The sequence below is a fragment of the Acomys russatus genome, chromosome 4 (assembly GCF_903995435.1).
Source record: "Acomys russatus chromosome 4, mAcoRus1.1, whole genome shotgun sequence".
NCBI classification, from domain to species: Eukaryota; Metazoa; Chordata; class Mammalia; order Rodentia; family Muridae; genus Acomys; species Acomys russatus.
Genome location: NC_067140.1, coordinates 67,157,790 through 67,177,566, shown reverse-complemented (window position 1 = coordinate 67,177,566; position 19,777 = coordinate 67,157,790). Strand labels below are relative to the sequence as shown.

The window sequence follows — 19,777 nt, the reverse complement described above, 5'->3', positions numbered from 1 at the left end:
CGTGGCCCCTTGCTTGGATTCAGTCTTGCCTGCCCTGAAGCTCATTCTTACCAACCCTCACCTGCTAATCAGTTTCTCAAGCACTGGTTACACTGTTTTAGTACCTTTTCTAGAAAGAGAGAACCCACCAGTGGGGCTGGGATCACAGATGAGTGGCAGAATGTATGCCTAGCATGTTCTAAACCCTGGGCCCCAAGAATAAGAGAGCCTGCGGAGTGTTACAGATGACCTCGCCACCTCTCCTAAAGCACATAAAACCATGGAATGTTATCTAAAGACTAAACTTTCTTTAGGGTTCAGAGTTTGAACTAGAATCACTTAGCTCAGCAATTTGTTTTTTTTAATTAATTATTTATTATTTATATAGTATTCTGCTTCCGTGTGTGCCTGTATGCCAGAAGAGGGCACCAGATCTCATTATAGATGGTTGTGAGCCTCCATGTGGTTGCTGGGAATTGAACTCAGGACCTTTGGAAAACAGACAGTGCTCTTAACCTCTGAGCTATCTTTCCTGCCCTAGCTCAGCAATTTAAATGCTGCCAGTAAGAAAAGGGAGCCCATATGAAGAGAAAAATCTAATGCCTTTTAATAATCTTTGTGTACATATTTAGTTATTAATAAAATTAATTTACTTTGTCTAGAGACTGAGCAAAGTCAAGTCCTTTAATTTAAAAACAAATTAAATCTTTCATGACTGTTCCATTAAACAAAGTTGTATTGATTTCTATCTGGTGACCTGTGATTTTTCCAGGAACTTATGACTAATCGTTGATTGTTTTGTCTTACTGACAGGTATCTTAAGTGCAATTGACCTGTTCAGGCTGTCACAGTCAGTTCTCTTTAGGTAGAGAAGGGCTCTGGGGACCTGTGATATAGCTTAGATAGAAGCAGCTCTTGCTGTGTCAGCCTGACAAACCGACTTCAATCCCTGGGAGCCATGTAAAGGTAGAAAGACAGAATTAGCTCTCTGCAAAGCTGTCCTCTGACCTCCACACGCACACCGTGACACACACCCACCAGCACAGCATCGTTGCCTCCAATATACACATAATAATTTTAAAAATTAAAGGGACCTTTTTCTGTCTTTAGAGCCACTTTGGCTCTTATTTTACATGTTCTTAGTTATTACATAAGCCCAATAATTCTCAAGGCTAGTGTTAGTATTAGTTTTATGAAATACCATGGGATTTTCAGAATAAAATGAACCTTAATTAATTTTAATGTAAAAGACATAGTTCTTTGTCATATATGGAAGAAACTAAAGAACTACAACTAAATACAAAATATAGTCCTGTATTAGATCCTAAAGTGGGAAAACAACAGTGGAAGAATCAGTAAAGTTTGAATAAGTCTATCACATATTTACTAGGATTGAACCAGTCTTGCTTTCCTTATCTAATGTGAGATTTTATTTAATATTAGGGGTTGCTAAGTGAACTCTGTATAGCTTTTCTGTAAATATAATATTATAAGAAAACATGGTTTTTGTTTTTGTTTTCCTCTGAGTCAGGTCTTGAAATAGCTCTGTCATCTGTCCTAGAATTTATTATGTAGACCAGGCTAGCCTCCAGCTCACAGAGATCTATCTGCCTGACTCTTCTTCCTGAGTGCCAGAATTAAAGGTTTGTACTACACACCTGGCCTTAGAAAAGTTTTAAGTATACACCTCATTCAGAATGATTAGAACTGTGATGTGGCCCCTCCTGTGGCTATCTGAGCACAGTGCGAATGAGCTGTGGGGCATCAGTCTGCTGTTCGCCTTCCTTCTGCATTCAGCACCGTCCACAGGGCCGGAAGAGTCTAGGGGAAAGCAAGCGGTTTGGGTCCGGGGGTGGGAATCAGTGTGGGAAGCCAGTTAGTTTACTGTTTGGAGTCTGGCTTTTCCCCCTCATCTACATATTGGAAAGTCTAATATTCAACCTATGGTGATTATAAAGACTTAAAAGCTTACATATACAAATTCCAGCCATAATCTGTAAAACAGTATGCGCAATGCTCACTCTGATTACTCTTAATTGTCACTTGTGGATTACACGTTAGGCTGGCGCTCTCTGTGTAACCTCTTCTGTCTCATCTATCACTGGACCTTACATACTTACAATACTGATTTGCATGGCAAGATGTGCTTACTGGCACAATAGTAGCTTAGTGGTTATGAGGGTAGCCAACAGCTTTCTGATTGATTATTATGAGGCCTGCTCCTCCGAAGGTATTCTATGCCTGCTACTGTAAACCTGGTCAAAAGTCCTTACCTTGTACGCTAGCTACTTTTTAATGTCAACTCGATACAGGCTAGAGTCTTTTAGGAAGAAGGAACCTCAATAGAGAAAATGCCCCCAGATTAGTCACCAGGTAAGCCCCGTGGAGCTTTTTCTTCCTTTCTTTCTTTCTTTCTTTTTTTTTTTTTTTTAAGTTTTTCGAGACAGGGTTTCCCTGTGTAACAGCTCTAGCTGTTCTGGAACTTACTCTGTAGACCAGGCTGGCGTCGAACTCACAGAGATCTGCCTGCCTCTGCCTCCCAAGTGCAGGGATAACAGCGTGTGCCACCATGCCCAGCTTAGATGATGTTTTTAAATATGTAGATTTATATTAAACCAACAAAAAGTACCTTTTGTACTGTTAATGTGGCAGTCTTACAAAAAATTTTTAAAATTACATTTGTTTAGTGTCCTGCCCCTGTATAAGAACCAGGAGCTGATGACCCTTACTGTAGACTAAGATCCCGCTCTGGAAAGACAAGTACTGGTCCCATTGAATTTGAGAGATGTTAAAATGGTGGCAGCCCCAGGTAAATAGGGGCTAGGTTGTTATTGACATAGTTGTTATTTTGATTGCCTTTGCCTGGAGAAAGATGTCCATTTTCTTGGGAACAAAATAGCCTTTTCTAAAATTAAGCAGATAATATACCTAGAGTCTATTGCAGATTGAGACAGGCCTACTTCTTTTCAGTGCCTTGTGTAACTGACTGAAGCTCAACTTGAGAGCATGTCCACTCCTTTACAATTTGTGTTCTGTGCTGTCTGAACGTCATTATAGTGTGGTGGTGGTGGTGGTTATTATTGTTTTTAACAATTTTAATTTATTCTTTATATGCATTGGTGTTTTGTCTGCATGTGTCTGTATGAAGGTATCAGATGCCCTGGAACTAAAGTTATAGATAGTTGTGAGTTGCTTCAGAAAAGCAGTCAGCGATCCTAACTGCTGATCCATCTCTCCAGCCCTGTTTTAAACAATTTTTAACAATTTAAGAATTCTGTACTTAGATGAGATGTGGTGGCACATGTGTTTAATTCAAGCACTCAGTAGGCAGAGGGAAGCAGATCTCTGTGAGTTTGAGATTACCCTCATCTACATATCTGAGTTCAGACCAGCCAGGCCTACATAGAGAGAACCTATTTCAAGATGGATGGATGATGGACAGATGGACAGACGGACGGATGGACGGACTTTTAAAGATTCTGCACTTAGAGCCATGATGCACTTGAGAAGCTGAGGTGGGAAGTTTATAATTTTAAGGCCAGGGATTATATGGAGACATCCTGTTGGGGGAAAAAAAGAAACTAAGCAAACAAAAAAATTTTCACCGAGCTAGTTGTAAAACTCTGAATTAAATAGAACCCAATAAAACCCAATAATTAACAGCTGATAGATTCTTTGTAATATTATAGTGTATGCACTGTGTGCCTGAGACATCAGAAAGTAGATGACAAGTTTGAATCCTTCATCGTCACCACAGTGACGTCTCATAAAGCTCTGATGAGATCCTTAAAAATTTTTAAATGGAGACATCATTATAAAAAGATGGGGCAGGTGGGTCTTTATAAAAATGAGAAATAGAATAACTGAGACTTCAGCTGGGCTGTGTATGGTGGTGCATGCCTTTAGTCCCAGCACTCAGGAGACAGAGGCAAGTGGAGTTCAAAAGCAGCCTAATGTACAGAGCGAGTCCAGCACAGCCATGGCTGTGCAGAGAGACGCTGTCTTGAGAAGCAAAACAACAAAAAAAGAACAACTAACCGTTGGAATTCAGCAGAGTAAAGGAGCCATCACAATAGCAAACATGCAAACTCCAGTTATGGCACACAAATTAAAGGCTTGATTGCCTGGATAGTGCCGACCAAGGGGAGGACTGTGCTCTCCCAGATGGGCCAGTGGCATCAGAAAGAAGCGGCCCAACAGCAGAAGGATCAGCATCACCATCTACAGAGCATGTGAGCTGCCATGTGGGTGCTGGGAAACAAACCTGGGCTCTCTGGAAGAACAGCTACCGCCATCTCTCCAACCCTAGACTTTTTTTTTTTTTTAAAGCGGGCTCTTACTGTATAGTCCTGGCTGGCCTGAACTCATATCCACCCGTCACTGACTACTGAGTATTAGGACTAAAGCCTTGGGCCACCACAGACAGCTCTGTTTAGATTTTTTTTTTTTTTTAAAGTAAAGTACGAATAAGGCAATAAGACTTTATAACATCCTATTTTACAGTTACTGTTATTTTACACTTTCTTATTTATTTGTGTGTGTATGCAGGTCAGAGGACAACTTACAAGAGTAGTTTTCTGTCTTTCACCATGTGGGTTCCAGGGGTCAAGCTCAGGTCATCAGATTGGCAGCAAGCAACCTTACCCGCTGAGCGATCTCACCAGCACCCTATAACATTCTTTGATGGAAAAAAAAAAAAAGTCAAAATAATGAGGTGGCTTATAAATCAGGTAAAATGGGAGATCCACACTGAAGTAGAGAAGAGACAGAACACTAGGATATAGCATTGCAGTAGCTGTAGGTTTTTGTTCCTCTAATTCTCTTCATAGTGAGAGTGAGATAGGAATGCAACCAGAGGGAAGCTACAGCAGAGCTGCAGAGAAAAGTCTTTCCCTGCAGATTAAGAGTTTGTGGCAGGGCTTTCCCCCTCCCCCCCTTGAAGACAGAACACCCAGATATCCATTTTTTTGGTTGGTTGGTTTTAAATATTGGAGATTGGTCCTAGGGCCTTGCACATCATTTTACCACTAAACTATATTCCCTCGTTCTTTTCTTACTTTTCATTTTGGAGACCAGGTCTCACTGTATTGCCCAAGCCAGCTTGGGTCTCACAGCTGTCCTACCCAGACTCCAAGGCACTAGGATTTCAGGCCGGGCCTACCAAGCTGGTAAGTCAGCTCCTTCACCAGAAGAACAAAAGATAAGAATGACCTCAGCAACTCAACAATATAGATAAGGTTCACTAGAGAAGTGCTTACAAAACACCAAGCAGTTGGGTTGCTTAGCTGCTTGCACTTGGGGCATAAAAGATTTTTTTAAACTGAACTCTTACTTCCTGATAGAACATGAAGATTGTAAAAGCCTGGAGTGCAAAGAGAGAACTGGCACATCTGGAAAGAAGTGTGGCCTCAGGGCCACCAGGGCCACCAGCTCAGGTGCCAGTTCCGCACCTGTCAGCACAACATCACCTCTGACGGCGCTACATTCACAGAGCTGGACCTCAGATTCCCACGCTTGTTTCCTTGGCAACTCTCCTGAGAGAAAGTAGTATTAGCATATAATCTGAGTGAATTTGGTATGAGAATAAAGGAAAGCATTTCTTCCCTGCTATACAGGTGCTTTCTGGAACTTGGGTTTTTGGCATTCGCTGATGAAAAACATGTTTCATCATACAAATGTAACCGCTACTTCATACACAGCGATGCCCAACCCTGTGTTCTTTAAGTCCTTTACTTGTCTCTAAGATATGGAGATGTAAGCAAATATTCATCATCAGTGGTTGTTTTTACTTTAAAATGCTGTGTTTCGAAACATACAACATACTAATTTCAAGATACAAAAGAATATATGCACTTACCTGTTGTCTTACTTAGGGCTTCTGTTGCTGTGATAAATACATGACTCAAGCAACATAGGGAGGAAAGGATTTCTTCTCACAGAAGATAGTCCAGCATCCAGGGAAGTCAGGGCAGGAACTCAAGGCAGGGCCTTCGAGGCAGGAAGCTGATACAGAGGCCATGGAGGAGTGCTGCTTTCTGGCGTGCTTCTCCTAGTTTGCTCAGCCTGCTTTCTTGTACAACTCAAGACCACCTGTCCAGGGGTATCACTGTCCCCAGTGGCCTGGGCCCCCCCCACATCAGTCATTTCTCTAGAAAATGCCCCACATACTTGCCTGCAGGCCAATGCTATGGAGGCATTTTCTCAATTAAGACTCTCTTTCCAGATATGTTTAAGTGTGTGTCATGTTGACAAAACCAGCCAGCACATCTGTGTTCTTTATTTTCTCACAAAGGCAGTTTGCACTGTCAGTTCTTTCAGTTTCTCAGTATTCCCCAGGCTTTGTATTCCAAGCCAGTTCCAGCTGTACATGGTCCCCACAGGCCTGTAATCCCAGCACTTGGGTAGCTGAAGCAGCAAGACCTGACGTTCAAGACAACCTGGAGAAGACCCTATCTCAAAAAATAAAAATAAACCACAAAAAGTAAACTCCTATACCCTTCTCTAGTGAAATCTGCCAAGCTTGTGTAGCAATGCATGTGCCCTATTGGCCTTTGTTGTGATAGAGAGTTGGCTACAGACTGAGCAGTTGTCCAGACAAACCCAGAGCTGCCACTTCCTTCTGGAAGGCACTGTCATTGTAGTGAGTGCTGTGGCTCGTCACCAGGCCTCAGCGGGAAGGAATGCTGTCTTCTGCACTTGTTCCTACTGAGGCAACATAAAGGGCTCCATTGGTTTTCTCTTTTCATCAGGTACTGAGACTGCCTGTGGTTAAGCTAGAGCACAAAAGAGTGTGTGATCACACTGCTGTCAGGAGGATCAGCTAGTAGGAGCAAAAGTTCTACTCGTTGACATGTTTTTGTAATTATTTTTAGTGACACATAAGTAAAAAAGCACACATTAAGTCCTATGTTCAGTTGCTTTTATGTGTGTTTTATAATTGGCTTCTCTCGAAGCCCTCTCTGCTCAGAGCTAGGTAACGTTCAGGTGTGTGGTGGTGCACACTTTTAATCCCAGCACTAGGAGGCAGAGACAGGCAGATCTCTGAGAGTTTGAGGCCAGCCTGGTCTACAATTCGACTCCATGACAGCCAAGGCTACACAGAGAAACCCTGTTTCAAAAAAAACCAAAACCAAAAGCTTATTAGATACCAGCAGTAACTGTGTCCGTCTTTAACATTTTTCCAAGGTGGCTATGAAAAACTAGTTGCTTTCTTCCATGCAAAAGCAACCAGTTTAGAAAAGGTTATATATAATTGTGTGTGTGTGTCTCTGTGTGTATACGTGTGTGTGCATAAACTTGGAAAAGTATAAACTTGCACATGGTGGCACCTTTAATCTCAGCACTTGGGAAGCAGATATAGATGGATTTCCATGACACAAGGCAAACCTGGTCCACATAGCAAGGGCTAGCCAGGGCTACCTAGTGAGACCTGGTTTCAAAAAACTAAAAGCAAAACAAACTCTAAAACCCAGATCTATCTAAAGGAATAGAATAAGTCTAGGATAAATGGAAAGAACAGCATGTGTTGTATATAAAAATAGATCTTAGTCCAGTTGGTGCTGCTATCACAGAATCCCACAGACTGGGGAATTCACAGCCGATAATGGCTTCATCAGGTACAGCACTTGCCACACAAGCATATGGGCCTGAGTTTGGCTCCTTAGCACCCTCGTAAAAGGCTGAATGTATCGGTGCTGCCTACAGTTCAGCACCAAGGAGGTGAAGAAAGTAGGTGCTTTGTTCTGAATGTGAAGCCCCAAAAGACTCACTTTAGTCCCTAGTTTGTGAAACTGTTAGGGAAGGATTAGGAGGTGTGGCCTATTGAAGGGCATGTGTCGTTAGGGTTTGTTTGTTTGTTGTGAGAAAGGGTCTCTCTATGTAGCCTTGGCTTTCCTGGAATTCAAAAGCCCAAAACATTCCCTGTTCTTTCTGCTTCCTGCTTATGGATCAGATGTCTCAGCTACTGTGCCAACGCCATGCCTGCCTTCTTGCTGCCATGCTTCCCACCATGATGGTCATGGACTCCAGCCCTCTGGAACTGTGAGCCCCTAAATTCAATGCTTATAAAATCTATTAATCTAAATTGGAAAATTAATACTCAAGGTTTCATTAATTTCTTTGTAATTGTTTGGTTAGTTGACTCAACCTGCTTGGTTTTTTCCTTATCTCTTCTGGCTAATATGATTTTTTTCTTCTAAAGTTGAACTGTTCAGTTCATTTTCAGTCTTTTTCTCTTCCCTTAAAATTGACAGTATAAATGAAAGGTTGTGGGGTGTCTGTTGTGGAACGCCTAGGTTGTTTTCAGTTGGGCTATTGCAGTGAGCATTGAGCAGGTGTCGTTGGAAGGATGGAGTGTCCTCTGGGGCGGTGACCCATATGTGGAATAGCTAGATCTGGAGGTAGATGGATTTCCATCTTCCTGAGGAACCACTGCACTGAATCCTGTTCACGTTTGCACTCCCACCAGCATGGGTGAGTGTTTGCCTTATCCCATGCCCTTGCCAGCACGAGCTGTCATTTGTTTTATTGATCTTAGCCGCTCTGACAGGTCTAAGATGAAATCTCAAAGTAGTTTTGATTTGCATTTTCCTGGTGACTGAGGATGTTGAACGTTTCTTTGAGTGATTCTCAGCCATCCGAGTTTCCTCTTTTGAGACTGCTCTATTTAGATCTGTGTCCCATTTTTTGATTGGTTTGTTTTCTTGACGTCTAGGTTGGTTTGGTTTTTGCTTGTTTTGAGTTCCTTATATATCTTGGAATTAGCCCTCTATTGGGTTTGTAATTGGTAAAAATCTTTTCCCTTTCTGTAGACGGCTGCCTAGTTCAAATGATAGCGTTCTCTGCCATGCTTCTCTTACTGTTGCTCTTAGTGCCTGTGCTCTGGGTGCTCTGTTCAGGAAGCCTTTTCCTGTGTCGATGCATTCAAGGGTTCTCTTCACTTTCTCTTCTGTCAGGGTCAGTGTATCTGGTTTTATGTTGAGCTCTGATCCATTTGGAGTTGAGTTTTGTGCAGGGTTATTAGTATGGATCTATTTGGATTCTTCTACAGCAGCCATCCAGTTTGACCAGCACCATCTGTTTTATTTTAAAAGTGGGTGTCCGTAGATGTTAGGATTTGTGTCTAGGTCTTCAGTTCCATCTAACTGATCAACATGTCTGTTTTTGTGCCAATACCATGCTGTTTTTATTGCTATTGTATCTGTAGTACAATTTAAGATCAGGGATGGTGATATCTCCAGCAGTTCTTTTATTATTCAGGATTGTCTTACCTTATTCTGCTTGTGTGTGTATGTTTCCATATGACACTGAAAATTGTCCTTTGAAGACCTGTAAATGGAATTTTGATGGGGATTGCATTGAATCTATAGGTATCTTCACAGGATGGCTATTCTTTTTTGTTTTGTTTTTTTTAACCCAGTACTATGCCTCCATGTATGCCTGCGCATCAGAAGAGGGCACCAGATCTGATTATAGATGGTTATGAGCCACCATGTAGTTGCTGGGAATTGAACTCAGGACCTTTGGAAGAACAGACAGTGCTCTTAACCTCTGAGCCATCTCTCTAGCCCTCGGATGGCTATTTTTTACTGTGTTAATCCTACTGATCTGTGAACATGGGAGCTCTTTCTTCAGTTTCTTTCATCAATGTCTTAGGTTTTATCATACAAGTCTTTCACTTGCCTGGCTAGAGTTACTCCCAAGATATTTTATATTGTTTGATGCTATTGTGAAAGGTGTTTCCTTGATTTCTTTCTCAGTCTATTTGTCATTTGTATATAGGAGGGCTGTTGTTTGTTTTGAGTTGATATTGTATCCAGCTGCTTTGCTGAAAGTGTTTATCATATCTAGAAGTTTCCCAGTGGAGTTTTTAGGGCCATTTATGTATAATATCATATCATCTGCAAATAAAAATACTTTGACGAGTTCCTTTCCAATATGTATACCCTTGGTCTCCGTCATTTGTCTTACTATCTAGCTAAGACTTCAAGTACTACACTGAATAGGTATGGAGAGAGCCTTATCTTGTTCCTAATTTTAGTGGAATTGCCTTCAGTTTCTCTCTACTTAATTTGATGTTGGCTATGAGCTTGCTGTAAATTGCTTTTATTATATTGAGGCATGTTCTTTGTATCCCTAATCTCTCCAGGACTTTTGTTATGGTGGGATGTTGGATTTTGTCAAAGGCCTTTTCTGCATCTAATGAGATGATCAGGTGATTTTTCAGCTTTGTCTATACGGTGGATTGCATTTATCAAATTACATATGTTGTATCATCCCTGCACCACTGAGACAAAGCCAACTTAATCATGGTTGATGCTCCTTTTGATGTGTATTTTTATTCAGTTGGCAAGTATTTTATACTGAATTTTTTTGCATCTATGTTCAAAAGGCAAATGAGTATGAAATTTTCTTTATTTGTTGTGCATCAGAGTAACTTCGGTCTCATAAAACAAATTAGGCAAAGTTCCTTTTCCATTTGGTGGAATAACTTGAGAAGTACTGCCATTAACTTTGAAAATCTGGTAGAATTCTGCACTAAAACCATCTGGCCCTAGGTATATGTTGTTTGATTGGAAGACTTAACTTCTTCTAAATAGAAGTAATAACTAAGGTTTATAGGTTTGTATGTATATATCAGGAAATTATCCATTTCTTTTAGATTTTCCAATTTGGTGGGTATAGGATTTGATGTGTTAACAATTCTTTGGATTTCCTCGGTGCCTGTTACATCCCCTTATCATCTCTGATTTTGTTAACTTGCATCTTCTTTCTCTGCCTTTTAGTTAATTTGGCTAAGGGTTTGTCAATCTTATTGATGGTCTCAAAGTAACCACTCACTGTTTCACTGACTTTTTGTGTTGTTTTTGCTATTGTTGTCTCTATTTTATTGATTCAGCCTCAGTTTGATTCTTGCTATCTACTCCTTCTGAGTATAACTTGTAGTTTTAGAACTTTCAGGTGTGTTGTTACTAGTATGAAAAAATCCTGGGTTTGTTGTTGTTTTGTTTTGGTTTTTTGGTGGGGGTAATGTAGGCAGCTAGTACTTTGAATTTGCCTTATAGAACCACCTTCATTGTGTTCCCTAAGTTTGGGTATGTTACGTATTTAAAAGTCTTTGATTTCTTTCAAGTTTCTGTCTTGACCATTTTTCGTTCAGTAGTGTGTTGTTCAGTTTCCATGAATTTGTAAGCTTTCTCTTGTTTCTATTGTTGCTATCCAGCTTTAATCCATGGAGGCAATATAGGATGCAAGGTATTATTTCAGTTCTCTTGTGTCTATTGAGACTTGCTTTGTATCCAAGTATGTGGTCACTTTTGGAGAAAGTTCTGTAAGTCGCTCAGAAGGGAGTACATTCTTCAGCGTTTGGGTGGGATGTTCTATAGGTATCAAATCTAGGCTCACTCGGTTTATGGCATCATTTAGCTCCGGCATTTCTGTTTGGTTTTTGTCTGGATGACCTGTTAATTGGCAAGGATAGAGTATTGAAGCCACCCACTATTGCTGTGGTAGGGCCGAGATGTGATTTAAGTTGTAGTAGTGTTTCTTTTATGAACTTGGGTGCCTTTATGTTTGGTGCATAGACGTTGAGAATTGCAACATCATCTTGGTGGGTTTTTTCATTTGAGTATGTAGTGTCCTTTCCGATCTCTTCTGATTATTTTGGTTTGAAGTCTATTTTGGCAGACATTAAAATGGCTACACCAACTTGCTTCTTAGGTCCATTTGCTTGAAATATCTTTTTCCATCCTTTTACTCTGAGGCGATGTCTATCCTTGATGTTAAGGTGCACTTCTTGGATGCAGCAGAAGGATGGATCCTGCTTTCTAGTTCAGTCTACTGGTCTGTCTCGTCTAACTGGGGAATTGAGGCCATTGATGTTGAGAGGTATTAATGAACAGTGTTTATTGATTTCTGTTATTTTGTTGTCATGGTGTGCCTCTACCTTTGATTTGCTGGTCTGGGGTTATTTATTCCTGTGTTTTCTTGGGTGTGGTTAACGTGTTTGGGTTGAAGTTTTCCTTCTAGTACCTTCTGTAAGATTGGATTTGTAAGTAGGTACTGCTTAAGTTTGGTTTTTATAATGGAATATCTTACTTTTTCTATCTTTTTTTTTTAACTTTTAATTGATTCTTTGAGTTTCACATCATGAACCCCAATCCCATGCATCTCCTCATCCCTCTATATCCTCCCTCCGCCCTTGTAACCTCCTGCTAAAAGAAAACAAGCAAACAAAGTCTCACCATGGAAGCTGAGGTGTGTCGCACAGTATGCCCTTTTGCCAAAACAGCTTTTGTGCATGATGTTCATCCTGTTGTTGCCCTGTGTCATGGAGATCCTGTAGCCTTGGTTCTGCAGGACCAGCCCCTTCATGTGCCACCGCAGTTCATAGATGGGATAGATGTTAAAGTGGGCCAGCTCAAGGCCTGGATCTGGGCCTGGATGGTAGCTGAGTTGACCAGCCTTCCAGCTCTCCTGCTCTCATACCCTTGGGGCTGGCTCTCCCACACCCACACCCCCAGGGCAGCCCTACTGTGCATCGCTGGCTACTCACGTCAGGCTGGTCCTCACTACTCTCAAGTCTCCAGTTCAGCCTCACTTCATTGTGCACACGCTATTCTGCTTCTCTTTAGCTTCCATCTCTGCACCATTAACTTGGTCATTTTATCAGTGGCGCCCAGGGCTTCTGGGTATCTGGGTCACCTCCAAAGTGCTATGCCCTTCTCGTGCCACATGGCACTTGGAGAGGATCATCTCCGCTGTGCTCTGCGTCACCATCTATTGTGATTGGAAGTTTTGCTGGGTATAGTGGCCAGGGATGGCATCCATGGTCCCAGAGTTTGTAGAACATCTTTTTGTTCTCCATTTGGCTTTTAAAGTCTCCATTGGGAAGTTAGGTGTATTCTAATAGGTCTGCCTTTATGTGTTACTTGGTCTTTTCCCCTGCAGTTTTAAATATTCTTTCTTTGTATGTTTAGTGTTTTGATTATTGTTCTGAGGGGAATTTCTTTTCTAGTCTGGTCTATTTTCTGTGCCTTTTACTTGGGTTTTTTCTCTTTCCTCTATTTCTGTTCTCTTTAGAGTTGGTCTTTTCATAGTGTCACAAATTTAACATTTTCTTTAACCAAAGTATCCATTCTATCATATCTTCAGTGCCTCAGATTCTCTTTCATCTCTTTTATTCTGTTGGTAGGGCTTGCCTCTGAGGTTCCTGTTCAGGTTCCTAATTTTTTTTTTCTCTCTGAAACAAGGTTTCTCTGTGTAGCCTTGGCTGTCCTGGACTCACTTTGTAGACCAGGCTGGCCTTGAACTCACAGCAATCCACCTGCCTCTGCCTTCTGAGTGCTGGGATTAAAGGTGTACGCCACCACACCTGGCTCTAAATTTTTCATTTACAGATTATCCTCAGTTTGGATTTTCTTCATTGATTCCACTTTTACTTTCAGGTCTTGAATTGTTTTATTCATTTCCTTCCACTTTTTGTTTGTATTTTCATAAATTTCTTTGAAAACTTTATTCATTTTCTCTTTAAGATCCTCTTAAGATTTATAAAGGCTTGTTTCAAGTCCTTTCCTGTGCTTCAGCTATGTTGGCAGTTCTCGGGGCCTACTGTAGTAAGGTTGCTGGGCTGAAGTGGAGACATACTGTCATTGTTGTTACTGTTTCTATGCTGGTGTCTAGGCATCAGGGTTTGTGACAAATGTAATTTTAGGTCCTAACATCTGTCTTGTCTTTGGGTAGATGTTTTATTTCTGGTTTTCTGTTGCCCTGTCTGGTTCTTAGGAGGTGTGGGGTGTGTGTTGCCTTGTGGGAAATTCTTCTGGGTATTGGAAGCTGACACTTGAGATTGAGGATGGACCTGGGGGGTGGTTGGAAAGGGTCCACAGAAGGGAAGAAAGCAAGGTGTTCCACCATTATCTCCTTAGTCTCCTGTGAGTGGGGAGTGAGTGAGAGTGAGGAGAGGCCACAAGAGGTAGTCTGCTGCAGAGCTGGGGATGAGACTGGGGAATTGGATTTGTAGAAGAGGAGGGAGAGTGAAGATCAGCAATTGGTCTCCTTGCTTCTCTGGCAGGCTTGGCGTGTGGTTTCCCAGGGAACGCCTGGTGTACTTGGGTACTGGGATAAAGAGATGAGTAGAGAGATGGAAGCCTAGAGGGGAAGAGCTATGTGATCTGCTGGAGACAGTGGGCAGCAGGCAGTCTGCTGTAGATCTCGGGGTGAGACTGGGGAATTGGGTTTGGATAAGAGGGAGAGGAGATCTGCAGTTAGCCCCCCTCTTTTTTATGGCTGAGTAGGTGACAAACCACAATTGTTTACCCTTTTATCTTATTAGGCATTCAGCCCATTCTACCTTTGAGCAGCAATGAATAGTGCTGCTAAGAGTGTTTATACACAAGATTGCTTTGAGTTGTTCTCAGATCCTTGTGATACATAGCTAGGGGTGGAATTGTTGGAGCACATGATAATTCTATTGAACTTTTCATTTTGTAGACACTCACTGTAGATCCTAGTTAGCCTAGAACTTCCTGTATAGACCAAGCTGGCCTTGCGTTCACTGAAATGCACTTACCTCTGCCTCTGAGCACAGGAATTAAAGATGTCTGTTACCAGGCCCAGCTCTATTTAACTTTTACTGAAGTGTAACATTTGATGCTATATAATTCCTTAATCCCCTCATTCTGAGAAGTATGGGGGTTAGTGCTATTGTGTCTGTCATGTGCCACAGAAGGGAGGGGGTCCATTCTCTCCCCTCTACATGGGTTCTAAGCACGGACCTCATGTTGCCAGGCTTGCCAGCCCACATGAGTTATTTTTCATATTTACTATTATAAGCACTGTTAAGAGATGAATACTGCTACGTTAAGGGGTGAGTTAAGTTAAATAATCTGAGAAATTTTAACAATTTTTTTCTTTTTGCACTTCAAAGCTTTTTTGTGCTGACTAAATACATCATTAAGTGCCTTATGAATGAATAGAAGTTGAAATGCTCTGTTTTGAATCTAATAAAATTGGTAAATATTTGATATGATGAATGAAGGAAAGATAAGAATATTAATAGTTTAGTTTATTTTAGTTCAAGTCAGGCATTAGAAAACTTTTACCTCTTGTGTATAAATATATAATGCTATCTTGGTTCTAAGGATTGTTAGGAGTTTGTTTTGGGGACGGGGGTTGGTCTGTTTTTTACAGTCTTGCTATGTAGCTTTAGCTAACCTCAAACTCATAGCAATCCTCCTGTCTCATCCCTTGCTGGGATAACAAACATGCACTACCATGCCTGTCCACACCTAATTGTTTTCTACTCTTCTTTCCCCACAGTTCATCCATGAGCTCAGATTTCCCACATTACAACTTCAGGATGCCTAATATTGGATTCCAGAATCTGCCTCTCAACATATATATTGTGGTTTTTGGCACTGCTGTATTCGTCTTCATTCTTAGTTTACTCTTCTGTTGCTACTTGATTAGGTAATCAATTTTTATTGTTTTCTGATATTTTAGAATACTTGATACAGTCATTTCCACCATAAGGTCAAGAAACATTATGTGGAAGAATGGGCCAGTTTTCTAAGGCCATAGTGACAGCATTTTAATCGTCTGTGAGTTGGTATTTAGTAACCCACTTTTGTACAATCTTCAATGCTATCTGCTGAGGAAGTGTTTTACTCTGAAGTAGAAAATGGTCTTCAGTAGTTTTCCTACAATATTAGCACCCCATCCAGATACACTTACACCATTGTCTCTAAGACAGAGCCTCAATCTATGCATTTCTGACTGGCCTGGTACTCAGTATGTAGACCAGGCTGGCCCTGAACTCATAGAGACCCACCTGCCCCTGCCTCCGGAGTCCTGATTTAGTCGACTGGAAGTTGCTCTTGTAGAAGGCATTTTGTATCTCTATCATCTGAAGTCGTCATGGGTCAGAAGACGACATCTTAAGACAAGAGCTATGCCTTAAAACACCTCTTGCATCTGACCTTTCAGGGTTTTAAGCACCTTTCTAATGTAAAAGTAGTTGGGTATTCGTGTAATTACTTATATGCATAACACACTAAGCATTCCACACTGTAAACATCAGCGTGTAGAGACATGGGACAGAAGAGGTCACCTCACATGGGGTAGGATGATAGATTTTGCTGGTAATGAGCCATTCCTGGCTGTCTTGTTATTATCTAAACACTTTTACCTTTTTCTCTTTAAAAAAAATTTAAAAAGATGTATTTATTTATTATAGTGTTCTGCTTGCATGTACACCTGAACACCAGAAGAGGGCGCCAGATCACATTATAGATGGTTGTGAGCCACCATGTGGTTGCTGAGATTTGAACTCAGGACCGTTGGAAGAGCAGACAGTGCTCTTAACCTCTGAACCATCTCTCCCGCTCCCTTTTTTTTTTTCAAAATTTATTTATTATGTATACAGTGCTCTGCCTGCATGTACACCTGTGCACCAGAAGAGGACATTAGATCTTATTATAGATGGTTGTGAGCCTCCATGTGGTTGCTAGGAATTGAACTTAGGCCGTTTGGAAGAACAGCCAGGGCTCTTACCCTTTGAGCCATCTCTCCAGCCCCCCACTTTTGCCTTTTTTATTATTAAATATAGCCTAGTTTTCAAAGCCAAAACTGACTTAAAAATGGTTATGTAAACCAGGTGTAGTAACAAACATTTGTGCTCTTAGCACTTGCGAGGTGGAGCCAACATGATCAAGAGTTTCGGGCCAACTCATCTACGTAGTGAGACCCTATATCAAAACCATCCAGAGTGCTACATGAAGCCCAGTGTGGTGGTGCACGCCTTAAATTTCAGCATGGAGAGGCAGAGGCAGATAGATCTCTCTGAATTTGAGGCCACCCTGGTCTGGTCTATAAAGTGAGTTCCAGGACAGCTACAAGTGAGGCCCTTAGCGTTCTGAGTGCATGGTGGTGGTTACAGGCAGGAGCCGCCTGGCTGTCGGTTCCAGGGATCTGGCGTGTGACTTTACATTCTTCCGCAGCAAATGCCTGTAGTCACACACTCGGCAGACCACGGCCAACGTCAGCTCCACAGTGTGTTCCATGCTATCCTGCAGTAGAGTAAGACTGTCTCCAAAAAAGAAAAAGAAAAAAGAATAAGGAGAGCCAGGTGGCCCTCATACAGAGTCCTAATAATACTCAAGATGAAGCAAGTAGGTCCTGAGTTCAAAGTCCCATTGAGCTACACAACAAGAGCCTGTCTCAAAGAAGAGGGTAGAGGATGCGGTAAGACTTGCAGAGAGGGCTGGAGAGATGGCTCTGCAGTCAAGGGCACTGACTGTTCCTCACATGGCTGTTCACAACTGTCTGTAACTCCAAGATCTGACACTCTCACACAGACATGCAGGCAGGCAGAACAACCAGTGCACATAAAATAAAGGTAAATAAAAAGTTGGGGGTGGGGGGCGCTTGAAGAGAGTAGCACAGGCCTGAAACCAGTGCTTCATGGAAGCTTAGGGCTCTAATCATGATAGGTAAAAGCAAAGGGAAAGCATAAATCAAGCCCCTTGTCCCTTCCAGCGCTAGGCTCATGCATGCCAGACAAGCATTCCATCTAGTCTAGTCCCAGTATACCTGAGCAACGCACTGAGTTTTAGCCCATAGCACATAGACTATCTTGATTTTTTGTTTGTTTGGCTTTTGGTTTTTCAAGACAGGGTCTCTCTGTGTACCCTTGGCTGTCCTGTACTTGCTTTGTAGACCAGGCTGGCCTCAAACTCACAGCAATCTGTCCATCTGCCTCTGCCTCACAAGTGCTGAGATTAAAGCCCGGCTTGCATAGACTATCTTAAACTGTGCAAAACTGGGGGTTTTGTTTTTGTTTTCAGACACGGTCTTACTTTGTAGCCTTCACTAGCCTGGAGCTCAATATGAAGACGAGGCTGGCCTCCAGCTTAGAGATCCACCTGCCTCTCCCTCCTCAGTATTGAGATTAAAGTTGAGTATATAACTGGCCATCTTCACGCCTATCTGTGAATTTCAATTAAATAGACAAAGAATTAGGAACACTAAGAAGGTGGATGCTAAATTAGTGGGAAGAAGCTTGAGCGAAAAGTAAGATAGGGGTGCGATTTTAGCTTATCTCCCCAAGACATGTGTCAGAAAGGGTACAATAGTGACTTTATGGTCGACAATACCTGAACCAACCAATGATAATTATGCGTCAAAGGTTTGAACAGCGGAGGACGGGCCATGATAATGGAGGCTGAGGAGACACAGCCAGGGGTAAAATGGGATCCCGAGTAAGACTTGCTGTGGGAAGAAGGGCACCAGTGAAAAATCTTGTGGAATTCAAACAGGGCCTATTTCTGATAGCTGGCCGAGGTCCTGCCAGTATTATGCCACGTCTTTTCCAGCTGTGGCAACTGTATTGTGATTCTATAACTGTAAGCATTGGAAACATGTAGAAAAGTCTACGTGAGCTGCATGACGGTTCAGGGTCCTAAGGCAGGAAGTTCTTAAATTTGGTCTCAAATCAAAAATATATGTAGACTCTTTACCTTTTGTGTGTTTATTTTAGAATAAAAGTTGTTTTTAATGCTTGTACCTACCTGAGAATATGTACTACATGTGTGCCTGTGCCAGTGGAAGCCAGATATTGCTGGAACTGAAATTATAATAGGGTGTGAGCCATCTGATATGGGTATTGGAACAAATCACAGGTGCTCTTAATTGCTCCACCATCTCTCCAGCCCCTAGAATAAAACATTTAAAAATAGTATTGACATGGGGTGTTATGTTCCTAGATAGGACCCTCTCAATAGAGCACTGTAAAACAGACGAGTCAGCAACACAAGTGTGTGTTTCTTAGAGTGAATCCACCCAGCTTCTGGTGATGACCAGTAACCCTTATCTTTTCTTGACTTATGGCTGCTGTTCAGCTTCTGCTCAGCAATCACCTGGTCACCTGGCCTTTCTTCTGTGTCTGCTCATTACCTTAGTCACAGCAGGCCTAGGACTTGGAGTTTTTGAAGGATGCCATTGGAACCCAAATGCAAGGACAGGAAGATAGAGCACTGGAACAGGGTGTAAAGTCAAGGAGCTAATCCACATCTGCATATGGCAGTTGATAGCAGACGTGGACTACAGTTCATGGGGAAAGGAGGATTTGATAAATATTATGAAGCCAGTAAAAACTGGTACAGGGATAAAAAGACTCTAAAGCCCTACCTTACAACACACATGAAGTCTAGCTTTAGGTGGATCTCGGACTTAAATGTCGTAGATAAAATAGTGCATGATTTTTCAGAATGTGGGGCATTGTCGTCAAACTATCATATGTAGCCCAGGCTGGCCTCAAACTTCTGTATAGCCAAGATTAATGACCTTGAACTTTTGATCCATCTGCCACTGTCTCCCAAGTGATGGGAATAACGGGTTTTTGTCTCCAAACACTGAATTCAGGAGAATTACTTCTTAATCTTGGGCTAAGCAGACATTTCTGTAACTAGATACAAAAAGAATCTCAGTTAGGGACTGTAGATTGGAAGAAACCAAACACAAAAGAGGATGCACCAAGCAACCTATGTATGTGAGTCTAAAGCAGACATAGCTAATCTACACTGGCTGGTGATAAAGGGCCAATAGGGCCAGTTTTAAGGGTGGACACTGACTGGGAGGGACAGTTCCGAAGCTTCAGGGATCCTGGGAATTACCTATATCTTGATGTGGATGATAATTATTCCAGCAGATGGATTTTTTAAGTTTCTGAACCGTGTACTTAGTTTTTGTACTTTATTGAATTGTGTCTTAAAATTAAGAATTAACTATTGAAATAAGTTTC

General features: G+C 41.7%; 1 protein-coding gene across 1 annotated transcript in view; it reads left to right on the top strand.

The window, feature by feature from the left end:
• The window catches only part of Rnf24 (ring finger protein 24), a 47,059-nt gene that overhangs the window by 22,220 nt on the left and 5,062 nt on the right, over positions 1-19,777 (top strand). The window contains exon 2 of the mRNA XM_051144660.1: positions 15,298-15,447. Within this exon, the coding sequence (XP_051000617.1) occupies positions 15,305-15,447 (143 nt within the window). The 5' untranslated portion in view covers positions 15,298-15,304. The remainder of the gene's footprint in view (positions 1-15,297; positions 15,448-19,777) is intronic.